The sequence below is a fragment of the Crocuta crocuta genome, unplaced genomic scaffold, assembly GCF_008692635.1.
Source record: "Crocuta crocuta isolate KB4526 unplaced genomic scaffold, BGI_CrCroc_1.0 scaffold693, whole genome shotgun sequence".
In the NCBI taxonomy this organism is placed as follows: Eukaryota; Metazoa; Chordata; class Mammalia; order Carnivora; family Hyaenidae; genus Crocuta; species Crocuta crocuta.
The window spans coordinates 311,142-322,253 of NW_027527545.1; the positions used below are offsets into that span (position 1 = coordinate 311,142).

The window sequence follows — 11,112 nt, forward strand, 5'->3', positions numbered from 1 at the left end:
GGGGCCGACCCCATGGACGCGGCTGGAAGTCTAGGTTGGGCGCCAGGATGCCCGAGGCCCCTTCCCAGACGGGCGCCTGTCTTTCCGCTGGGGGTAGGGTCAGTCGCTTCCCGGCGCTCCAGCGGGGTCGACAGCCCAGCGTGCCCCCTGCACTCCGGACAGTCCCCGTCCCGGCGGGGACGGGCGCGGGGTCGGTATTTCTGAGCCCTGCCTGGGCATCTCCCTGGAGGTGGCCTCGTCCCCATCCTCCAGGGCCTAGAGGAACCTGGGGATGACCGAGGTCCCGACAATAATAATGAAAAAGTCATCCCGTCTAGCACTTATTGAACGCTTCCGTGCCGGGTATTTACCATGCATAGCCGTGAGTCTAACACCTCTTGGAAGGTGCTCTTCCTTCTTCTAGAGGTGAAGCAGTAGACCCAGAGAGGGAGAGTGACTTGCCCAAGGTGACACAGCTAGCTAGTAAGTGGCAGGTCTGGAACTCGAACCCGTGCTTCAGAGTCCAGATCTGGAGTCTCAGCTACTAGACCACACGGCTTTGTGGCTCCGGGGCCCAGTGGCTCCACAGCTCAGGTGTTCCTGACCGGCCTGTCTGCTTGCTGGTGTCCCCAGCCCCCAACCATACACACATGTGGCCACACCTGCTGGTCTTTGCTTTCCCCCTTAGAAGTCACAAGACATCAGCCCCACTCTTCCTCCCCTGAGATGGAAAGGCAAGGCCTGAATACCAAGGTCCAGAGAGGCGACTGACATCTGCAGGGGAGACAGGGGGCCCGATGCTGGGGTCCTTTGCCCCCCGGGCCCCTCTGGGAAGCCTGGGCTGAGGCTCTGGGCAGTAGGCGTTCTCCCCGGAAACACCCGGGAGCCGGTTTTTCAAGACTGAATCAGAGGCCTCCCGCCCTCCTCCTCTCCGAAGCAATATCCTACTGGAAAGGGGAGGCTGGGTGGGGTGTCTCCCCTCCCTCCCAGCTTATGTCAGCTCCCAGGAACCCCCTTCCCTCCTTCCTGCTGCCCCCACTGCAATTCGGCGTGGCTGCGGGGTTGCTAAGTTTCAGGCCCTTCCCAGGGAAGAGAGGGCGGGAATGCTGGGATTCCAGCCAATGCGCTTGGCGCCCAGGACGACACTCTTTCCCTCCATCCCTGTGTTCAGGTTGGAGGGGAGGCTGGGACCGTGGGGAGGGGGTGGCCCTCAGCAACTCCGCCGCAGGCCCGTTCTGAGGCTAGGAGGGCTCCGAGTGGTGGGAGTGAGCACGTAAGGCACATTCACGCATCCTACACACACTCACTGAGCACCTACCATTGTGCCTGGCACTGTTCTTGGTTCAGAGAACACAGTAGTGGACAAGACATCACTCCCTGCTCCGTGGGCGCCGTGGACACAAACGAGTTAACAAGTAAATAAGGAAGATCCCCGCAGACGGTACAAGTGCTCTGTGCTGTGAATAAAAGTGCCACGAATAAAATGCGAGGGGGGTGGCGCGGTAGAATCTTTTGGGCGAGGGGGGGCTCTTGGAGGAGGTGACTTTGGAGACAGGGTCTAAATGACATAGACATGGCAGCCGTGGGAAGATGGGGCAGGGGGCCACAGCCGGGGCAAAGGCCCTGATGCTTGGCGGAGCTCGGAAGGGTGTGGCTGGGGCCAGGGATGCAGCCCCCAGTGGCCCTTGTGCAGGGTCCGTGACTCATTCAGGAGTCTGGAGCTTTCCCCCTGTAAGGTGGGAAACTGTTGTAAAATTTGAAGCCGGGGAGTGACGCGATTTGGTTTACATTTTAAAATAGAGACACGAAGTTAAATAGCAGCCTAAGACTGGAAGACAAGAGTTCTGCCAGGGCGGCATGTAATTAAGTTCATGGGCCTGAGCTGTCTGGACCACAGGGGCGGTTCCTACAGGCTGGGGCAAGCCAGGGGGGCTGCCTGGAGGAGGTGGCTTAGCCTAGGGCTCGGCTGGCAGAGAGGACTGGAATGTTCCAGGGCAGGGCCAGGGGAGGAGGCAATGATAATAATGACAATCACAGTAACAGTCTCCTTAGATTGAATGTCAGGCAAATGCTTGCTAATGCTAATCAGGTTGTGTGCATGATCTCTTTGGATTCCCGAAAGCACCTTGACAGACAGGAATTCTGCCCGTTTTTCGGATGAGAAATCTGAGGCCCCATCACATGAAGTGACTTGCCCACGGCCACACAGCTGGTAAGTGGCAGGGGTGGGCTTTGAACCCAGGCCATCCTGCCTCTTTTAGCCTGGAAGGCAAATTCATTAAGCCACACACTTTCTTCACCACCCGTCATCCCCTCCTCATCCCCTCCTCACAGGCGAGGCCGTGGAAACTAGCCTGAACCAGGGCAGCAAACCTAGGCAGAGGGAGGAGGTTGGGAATTGGTGATCGGGATGGGGGGGGGGGAACCCTGGGACAACGAGGAAGTGTGAATCTTATCAACTGACTGTAAGACGGTGCAGATGGAAATAGTGAAAATCACCCCGAGTGGAACCCTTATTGTGTGCCAGGCACACGCATGATTTCCTTGGAGCTCAGAGAAGTTAAGACACTTGCCCAAGGCCACACAGCTAGTGAGTGGAAAGCCAGGTGCCAGACATCTGTTTTCGGCATCCTGCTAAAGATGTATGAGGAGAAGCAGAAGGAGAACCAGGGGAGGTGATGGTGAGAATTGTTGGTGGTTTTTTTTGTTTAAGCATCGCTGAGTGTGATGAAATTCCCTAATAGCAGCAGTATTGATTCAGTCAATTTATTTTTTGTTAAATATTCTTTGAATGCCTTCTGCGATGTGTGCTACGGATAGAGAGATGAATAACCGATAAAAGACTTGTCCCTTGGGGCACCTGGGTGACTCAGTTAAGCATCCGACTTCCGCTCAGGTCATGATCTCCCGGCTTGTAAGTTCGAGCCCCACGTCGGGCTCTGTGCTGACAGCTCAGAGCCCGGAGCCTGTTTCAGATTCTGGGTCTCCCTCTCTCTCTGCCCCTCCCCTGCTCGTGCTCTGTCTCTCTCTGTCTCTCAAAAAGAAACAAAAACGTTTAAAAAAAAACAAAAAAGGCTAGTCACTTGAATGTCTAAAGAGTTCCCACAAATCAAGGAGAAAAAAGATGGGCATCACAATAAAAAACAAACTGAATGCAATTTTTTAAAAGTTTATTTTTGAGAGAGAGAGAGAGAGACAGAGTACAAGTGCGGGAGGGGCAGAGAGAGAGGGAGACACAGAATCTGAAACAGGCTCCAGGCTCCCAGCTGTCAGCACAGAGCCCGACGCGGGGCTTAAACTCAGGAACCATGAGATCATAACTCGAGCTGAAGTCGACGCTTAACCGACTGAGCCACCCAGGCGCCCCCTGAATGCAGTTTTTAAAAATGAGCAAAGACTTAAACAGGCACTTTGGAAAAGGACAAATCCAGCCAGTTAATGAGCGTATTAATATTAACAGTGGTCCAGCATCACTGATGTTGAAGGAAGTAAAAAGGAAACCACGAAGAAAGGGGAGGGAGGCACTGTGTCTAGACGGAGCACCTACCCTGTACTGTACTGAGCTGGGAAGCAGGGGCTGAGGATCACGGAAGCAGGGCTTGCATTTTTGCTGGGGAGACAGCACCCCCTTGAGGACAGGGACTACGGCCCTGGGCCCCTTTGTCTCCCCAGATCCCGGCCGGGGGCCTGGTGGGCTGACGAATATTAGGATCATTCCTTCATCCGTCCCTTCATTCAACAGATACGTACTGAGCACCCGCCACACCGCAGGCACTGTTCTCTGTGCTAGGGACGCAGGGAGGAACAAGGCAGACAGGAGTCCTTGCCCTTTCCAGAAACAGTGGGTGACCTATATATCCCACCCAAAAGAGGTGTGACAGTGGCTGTGTGGGCACAGGGCACAGTCAAGTGCAAAAGCATGGAGGCTCAGTTGTACCTGGTGTGTTAGAGGGGCAGGGGCCAGGCCTTGGGAGGAGCGAGCAAGGGGAGGGCAGGGAGGTGACGGGGGCAGGTCTTTTGGGGCGTGTGGGTGGTGGTGGGGACATTGACTTTTACTCTGAATGAGGCGGGAACCCCGGGAGGGGTCGAAGCAGTGGACAGATGTGAGACATGACTTGTGTTTTACAGGATCATTCTGGCTGCTGTGTGGACGGGAGACGTGGAGGGCGAGGGCAGGAGCCGGGAGACTCGGAGGAGGCAGCCGCGCTAGTGTAGGTGAGAGATGATGGGGCTGGACCAGGGGTCGCTCGAGGAGGTGGCATCGGAAAGCAGAGGAATGAACGTGGGTGTGGCGCGCTGGGCTTGGTGGAATCTGGGACGGCCCCCTGGAGGGGGAGGAAGAGATTTGAAGGGAGGGAGCCGGAAGTCGCCGGAGTCCTCACCCCTGCTGCTGTCCCCCTCGGCACTCTGTTCCAACCGTACAGACCCCCTTGCTGTGCCTCAAAAACATGCCAAGCGTGTCCCCTATCTCAGGGCCTTTGCACTGGCCGTTCCCTCTGCCTGGAGCTGTGTTGGTTCACATCATTCTTTGGAGACTTCTTCCTGTCATTCGGGTCTCAAGTTGAGCTTTCACCTGCTCAGAGAGGCCCTCCTTGACTCTGTAGAATTGGCCTTGTTTTATTGTCTTCATGGCCCTCTTAGAAGTTGTTACACAAACGTTACACATTTGCCTGCTCACTGTGCCTCTTCTGCTCTCGACCGGGTGCTTCGGGGCAGCAGGAACAGACCCCCAGCTAGCGTCCATGGCACCTCGGAGAGAATTAGAAAGAGGCAGCCCTTCCTCCCAGCAGACACATCAGCTTGGCATGTGGCTCAACCAGCTTGAGCACAGGCGGAGTTTCAGTCCCCGTTGCCACGCTGGTCTGGTGCTTTTGCACAGTAAACAACCTGTGTAACTGCACACGGTGGCCCCAGTCAGGGTCCTTGCTCGTCTTACTGAAGGCAGGATCTAAAATGGTGCGTGGAATCTGGTAAATATGCGAAAAATATTTGTTCGAATGGAGGGAGAGAGAAAGAAACAGAGAGAATAGGGGTAGGGGAAAGAAAAAAAGTATATCAGGACACGTTTTGCTACAGTAGCAAACAGCCCCCAACATCTCAGTGGCTGAATTGGACAAAGGTTGTTGGTTTTTGGGGGTTTTTTGTTTGTTGGTTTGGTTTGTTTTGTTTTTTTTTTTTTTTGGTCCTGCTACATCTCAGCAGGGGATTCCATTCATTGTAGCCACTCGGCCCAGGCTGATGGAGTCCAGCAGCCCTGACTGGGGGATACAGACCCCAGGAGGCTCTCGCCCTAGTATTGAAACGCTTCGTCCCAGAAACGTCCTCTGTCACCTCCCGTCACAACTCATTGGCCAGAACCAGTCGTATGCCTGCCCAGTCACAGGGAGGTCAGTTAAATGTCATCTGTCTGTGCGCTTTGAAGGGAGAGTCAGAAATTTTTTTGCGCACAGCACTAGTGACTGCAACCGACGGAAACACAAAGAGACACTTGGGGCACCTGGGTGGCTCAGTCGGTTAAGCGTCTGACTCTTGATTTCAGCTCGGGTCTTGCTCTCAGGGTCATGGGTTCAAGCCCCGCGTTGGGCGTGGACCCTGCTTAAAAAGGAATAATAAATACATGAAAAGAAAAATAAAATGTAACCGCTATCAGCGTCCATTTCCTCATCTGTTAAATGGGCACGTTCGTAGCAAAATATTGTCCCCCTGTCACGATGTAGTGTGAGGATTAAGGAAGGTCACGGAGCACTTTGCACAGGGTCGTAGTAGATATCAGCTGCTGCTGGTACTTCTGTACAAGAACATAAACGCGGGCGCTGGGATTTGAACCGAGGCCAGTCTGTTCACTGGGTCAGCAGTGGGCTAATCGCGTGGGAGAGGCGGCCCGAGGCCACCGCCCAGGCCCTGAGCCCACTTTCCCGCCCTGCAGGTCTCCTGAGTGCACCCCCTGCCTCTCACTGCTCATGCCGCTGGGACTGGGGCGGCGGAAAAAGGCGCCGCCTCTGGTGGAAAATGAGGAGGCCGAGCCAGGCCGTGGGGGGATGGGCGTGGGGGAGGCGGGGCCCCTGGGTGGGGGTGGGGCAGGGGGGCCCCAGGTGGGCTTGCCCCCCCCTCCCCCGGCCCTGCGGCCCCGCCTCGTGTTCCACACCCAGCTGGCCCACGGCAGTCCCACTGGCCGCATCGAGGGCTTCACCAACGTCAAGGAGCTGTACGGCAAGATCGCCGAGGCCTTCCGGCTGCCCGCTGCCGAGGTACCCACGGAGGGGGGCTGGGCACCAGGGTCCCTGCCGGCGGGCTGAGGCCTGGGCGCGCATCCCGTCCATGAGCTGCTGAAGGTGCATACGCCGACACCTGCTCCCTAGTGGAGGAGCTGGTGGCCACGCTGGGTGCTGGGTTCCCATCAGTCATTAGGGTGCCTGCCCTTCAGCAAACTCTAGGGCAGCTGGAGAGTAGGGCTGGGTGCTGAGTTCCCATGAGGCCTCAGGAGGCCTGTGCGCCAACGGACTGCGGACATGGAGGGCCAGGGCTGGCCGCTGCATTCCCATGATGCATCGGGAGGCTTGTGCCCCAGCTGGTTATGGGCTCTGGCGGTCAGATGTGAGGTTCATTTCTCTGTGACGCACCGGGAGGCCTTACCCCCAAGGACTTTGGGGCTGAAGGAAGGGAGGCATGAAGCACCGCAGTGGGAAGGAGCAGGGAGCAGATGCAGGGGTCTCAGTAGGTGTGGTCGGTGTTCTGTGCCCCTTCCTTCATTCCACAAGCCTTCCCTGAGCACCCACTGTGCGCAGAATGTTTGCGAGGACAGAAATCCTAGCGGAGGCCACACCGGGGTGGTCAGGCACTGGGGTGGGGACCCCTGGCCCTTTCCCAGCTCCCCCTTACCCCTAGCATCGCATCATGGTTAGCAAAGGGCAAGGGATGGAGGTGAGAGTTGAATGTCTCCCGCCCACGCAGGTGATGTTCTGTACCCTCAACACCCACAAAGTGGACATGGACAAACTCTTGGGGGGCCAGATCGGGCTGGAGGACTTCATCTTCGCCCACATTAAGGGGCAGCGCAAGGAGGTAGAGGTGTTCAAGTCGGAGGAGGCACTGGGGCTCACCATTACCGACAACGGGGCCGGCTATGCCTTCATCAAGGTGCCTGGGATGGGCGGGGACACCCGGGGCCTAAGGGCAAAGATTGGCCGTGGGACCCAAGGGCGGACTGACCACTCCTTTCCTCACAGCGCATTAAGGAGGGAAGCGTGATCGACCACATCCAGCTCATCAGCGTGGGGGACATGATTGAGGCCATCAACGGCCAGAGCCTGCTGGGCTGCCGGCACTACGAGGTGGCCCGTCTGCTCAAGGAGTTACCCCGAGGCCGCACCTTCACGCTGAAGCTCACAGAGCCCCGCAAAGCTTTTGGTGAGGAGGCTCCCACCCCAGACCACCGGCATCGCCCTATTTGCTTGGGTTTGGGCTACGGTGGCAGGAAGCCACCAGCAGGTGGCGCCCAAGCCCAGCCAGCTACAGTGGAATGGGGGGTAGCCCCGCCCTGCCCTGAGGAGGGGGTGCTGGCTCTCCGCCCAGCCCCAGAGGGCCAGAGCAAGGAGGAAGTTGCCCCCACACCCAGCTTCCCGGAACCATTAGCCCAGCCAAGCGCCCCCAACCCTGGCGAGCCCCCCCAGCCTAGAGAAGCCAGGGTTGGCTGCCCTGTGCCAGCACCCCCTCTTTTCCGTCTGGCTTCATTAACTCTCTGGAATGGGCCTGCGGCCCCCGGGGTGGGGGTGGGGGACTCTCAAATACTTCCCCAGGCAGACATGGCTGGTCCTTGGCTCAGCAGCTATAGCTCCTTGGCCTCGGGGAGAGCAGCTCAAGACCCAGGCCCCACCCCCTTCCTGTCCCTCAGGCCCTGGGAACAGGGCCCCCTTCGGTCTCCCCTGGCCTTTTCCATTCTCAGCCCCTGGCTGCCCTTCCCCAATCCCTGCCAAGCCCAAGCCAGGAGTCCTGCCCTCCTGGGGTCTCCCCAGAGCCTGCAGAAGCTTGGAGAAGGTAGAAGGGGGTATCTGAGGCCAGGATGCCTGGGGTCCTGCCTGGGGCGTGCTGGAATTGGGCTTTCCCGACCCTCACTCACCCCTTCCTGCCTCCCACAGACATGATCAGCGTACGCTCAGGCGGGGGGCGCCCTGGCTCTGGCCCCCAGCTGGGCACTGGCCGAGGGACCCTCCGGCTCCGATCCCGCGGCCCCGCCACAGTAGAGGATGTGGTGAGTGTTCCGGCCTAGCCCACGCCCTCCTTCCCTGTGCATCTGCAGGTGGCCGCATCCTCTGTTCCCTGAGGGCCTCTGAGTGCTAGATCCTCACCTTCCTCTGCCACATCCCAGTTCTGGGACCTTTGTTGGGCAAGTGGGCCTCAGTTTCCTTGTTTGTAAAATGGGATAGTAAGACCCAGGGTTGTGGCAAGGATCGGCTGTGGCCTCATACGCGGAAAGTGGTGAAAAGATGGGGCAGCTCTCTGTTAAGTACAATTGTAAATACAGTCACACCGTTGTGATGTCGCTGTCCCTCCTTCTGCCCACCCCTCCAGCCCTCAGCCTTTGAAGAGAAGGCCATCGAGAAGGTTGATGACCTGCTGGAGAGCTACATGGGCATCAGGGACACAGAGTTGGGTGAGTGGGGGCACCCGGATCTGGGGATGGGTGCGAGTCTGGGGGAGGGGCCTCGAGGTCCTATGGGGCCAGCATTATCCCGGGTACCTGTGCAATCTGTGCTTCCTTCTGTCCCCCGCACCCTCCCCCCCGTGTCCAGCGGCCACCATGGTGGAGCTCGGAAAGGACAAAAGGAACCCAGATGAGCTGGCCGAGGCCCTGGATGAACGGCTTGGTGACTTTGCCTTCCCTGATGAGTTTGTCTTTGACGTCTGGGGTGCCATTGGGGACGCCAAGGTCGGCCGCTTCTAGGCCTCCCTCCAGACCTCTCAGTGACCTGGCTCTGCTTGGTGGGAGCCCCCTGCAGGGGCGGGGGGACACCATGGCCCGGACGCCAGCATCCGGCTTGGACCTTGCGCAGCAGCCCAAGGATGAGGGAGAGCGGAGGTGGGGCCTGGCCCCTGCCCCGCTCCAATCGGTACCACCCCTCCCAGCTCCTGCCCTGGGCGGGGTCCCTGGTCCCCCCTCCTTGCCCTGTTCCCCACCTACCTCAGCCGGGTCGGGCGCGGGGAGGGACCGGCCAGATCGGGCGGCTACCCCCGCCCGCAACACTTTCCGCATCAGCTGCCAAACTGGTCCCTCTGTCTCCCTGGGGCCTGTTTTGGGGGTCGTGACCTCCCGAGTTTCCTGCTGCAGGGAATGCAGAAGGGGGGCATCCCCCCTCCACAAATGCAATAATGCCCTCCCCCTCCGCGCCCCACCCAGAGGACCCCCCCCTCACTGTGGAGTCTGTTACCTCTGCATTTGAAATACTAGTCTGCTGTGAACCCCCCAACCTCCTTCCCTCCCTCCCCTGCCCCCTGCGTCTCCCTCAGCCCAGCCCCGGACAGAAGGGGCACGGGGGAGGATGGCAGCGGGCTTTTGTATCTGAACTTGCTGTCTTGAACATAAAGAATCTATCTGCTGTTGGACCTGTGTGGCGGCTTCGGGGTGGGAGAAGGGGCTGAGCCAAGGCTGGGAAAGAATGTAGCAGCTGAAATCCATCCTCTTCAAGCTCCAAATTGAATTAGGAGCCTGCCTGGGCCCCCACCACCCCCCCCCAACCCGTTCTGCCTGACGAGGTTGCTGGCTGCGGGCCACCAGGCTTCCTGTCAAAGGCCGGAGCTTCTCGGCCTCCTGAGGTTCAAATCTTGCTCCCCCTCGAACACCGCTCCCGCCACCTCAAGCCTGCTGTGAACAGTGGGCCCACGACCGTCGGCTACAGCCCGTTACAACCCAGGGCCATGGGGAGCACCGGGCCCCGAGGGGTGTGGAAGCCTGGCTTGGGAAAAGAAAGATGGTGGGCCCAGGATGGAGGCCTGCCAGGGCGAGGAGGAGCCCTGCCCCCAGGACTGAGGGGGGCAGCCACACGGCGGCCCCGCTCCTGTGCGCTCTGGATGTGTGGGGTCCGCTGGCATCCGTGGCGCCCCGTGTCTTTCACTGGACATATAAACCCAGCGTGCTTGTTTTGACAACCCACTTCATCCTCAAGGATTTGAGTGGGGATCAGGGAAGGGGGGGGTGGGACCCCGGCCAGACCTGGAGGGAAGGGCAGGAATTGAAGCAAGGGGAGCGAGGCCAGAGGTCCCGGCAGGAATGTCTGAGCTCGGCCCGCCCCTCTTCTCCATCCCCATTTTCAGCAAGAGGGTGACTGGCCTTCCCCGGGCAGGAGAGGGCAGCCGGGGGCCCTGGCTGGGCCTGGGGCGTGCGCGCAGCCTGCACTTGTGTTCGTGGGGGGGCATGGAGGCGGCTGGCGTCCGGGTCCCAGCATCCCGGGGCACCCACGGGTGCGTCGTGCGTCTGTGCTGGTAAACGACTCAGGTGGGGAAGGGGTGCGCCTTGGCGTTCAGAGACTACGACTCTGCCTCTCGCAGTGTTGGCGCCGGGTGGCTCCATTGAGGGAAGAGCACGCTGGTCTTGGCGATCCAAGGTGCTTGTGGGCGCAACTGGCAGCATCCCTGTGGAGTGTGGCCAAGTGAGCGCATCCCGTGTCCGAGGCTGTGAGCTAGTGCATCTCTGCGCCTTTCTGTTTGCAGCGTCGATGTCAGCCGCCTGGGTCTCCAGATGCCCAGGAGGCGCCACTCGTTGCGTCTTGGGCTCCTGGCCTGTGTCTGTGGGGCCTGTCTGGGACGGTGAGGGGGTGTCTCGGGGTGACATGGAGCGTGTGTGGCTGTCTCAGAGGTCAGGGGCCGTGTGTGTCTCAGGGCTGAGACTGGGTCTCCCAGCGCTAAGGGCCGCGATGGTGATCTCGGGGGCCTGTGTTCCAGCGTGTCACGAGAAGTTTGAGCCAGTAACTACCAGGGCATCTGCAGGAATGACCTCATGGGTAGGATGACGGCTGACCCCAAGGCCTTGAGGAACGTGGCTGCTATTGTGCTGGGGACAGACTGACAGCATCTGATCTCAGGGTGTTAAGGGATAGGACTGTGGGGGGTCCCCCCCTCCTTCTCAGGGCAGGAGGTGAG

At 59.2% G+C, this 11,112-nt stretch overlaps 1 protein-coding gene across 3 annotated transcripts in view; it reads left to right on the top strand.

Annotated features, from left to right (window-relative positions):
* Positions 1–9,579, top strand: part of GIPC1 (GIPC PDZ domain containing family member 1) — a 17,127-nt gene extending 7,548 nt beyond the window's left edge. For 2 of the 3 annotated variants that reach the window (XM_077765383.1, XM_077765366.1), the window contains 8 exons: positions 2,102–2,191; positions 4,108–4,194; positions 5,906–6,227; positions 6,931–7,116; positions 7,206–7,386; positions 8,115–8,227; positions 8,548–8,629; positions 8,769–9,579. In XM_077765383.1, the coding sequence (XP_077621509.1) occupies positions 5,940–6,227; positions 6,931–7,116; positions 7,206–7,386; positions 8,115–8,227; positions 8,548–8,629; positions 8,769–8,920 (1,002 nt within the window). In that variant the 5' untranslated portion in view covers positions 2,102–2,191; positions 4,108–4,194; positions 5,906–5,939 and the 3' untranslated portion in view covers positions 8,921–9,579. Of the gene's footprint in view, positions 1–1,573; positions 2,192–4,107; positions 4,195–5,905; positions 6,228–6,930; positions 7,117–7,205; positions 7,387–8,114; positions 8,228–8,547; positions 8,630–8,768 lie in introns of those variants that run through there. The other variant, XM_077765373.1, reaches the window with a different exon arrangement.
* Positions 9,580–11,112: the final 1,533 nt, after the last annotated feature.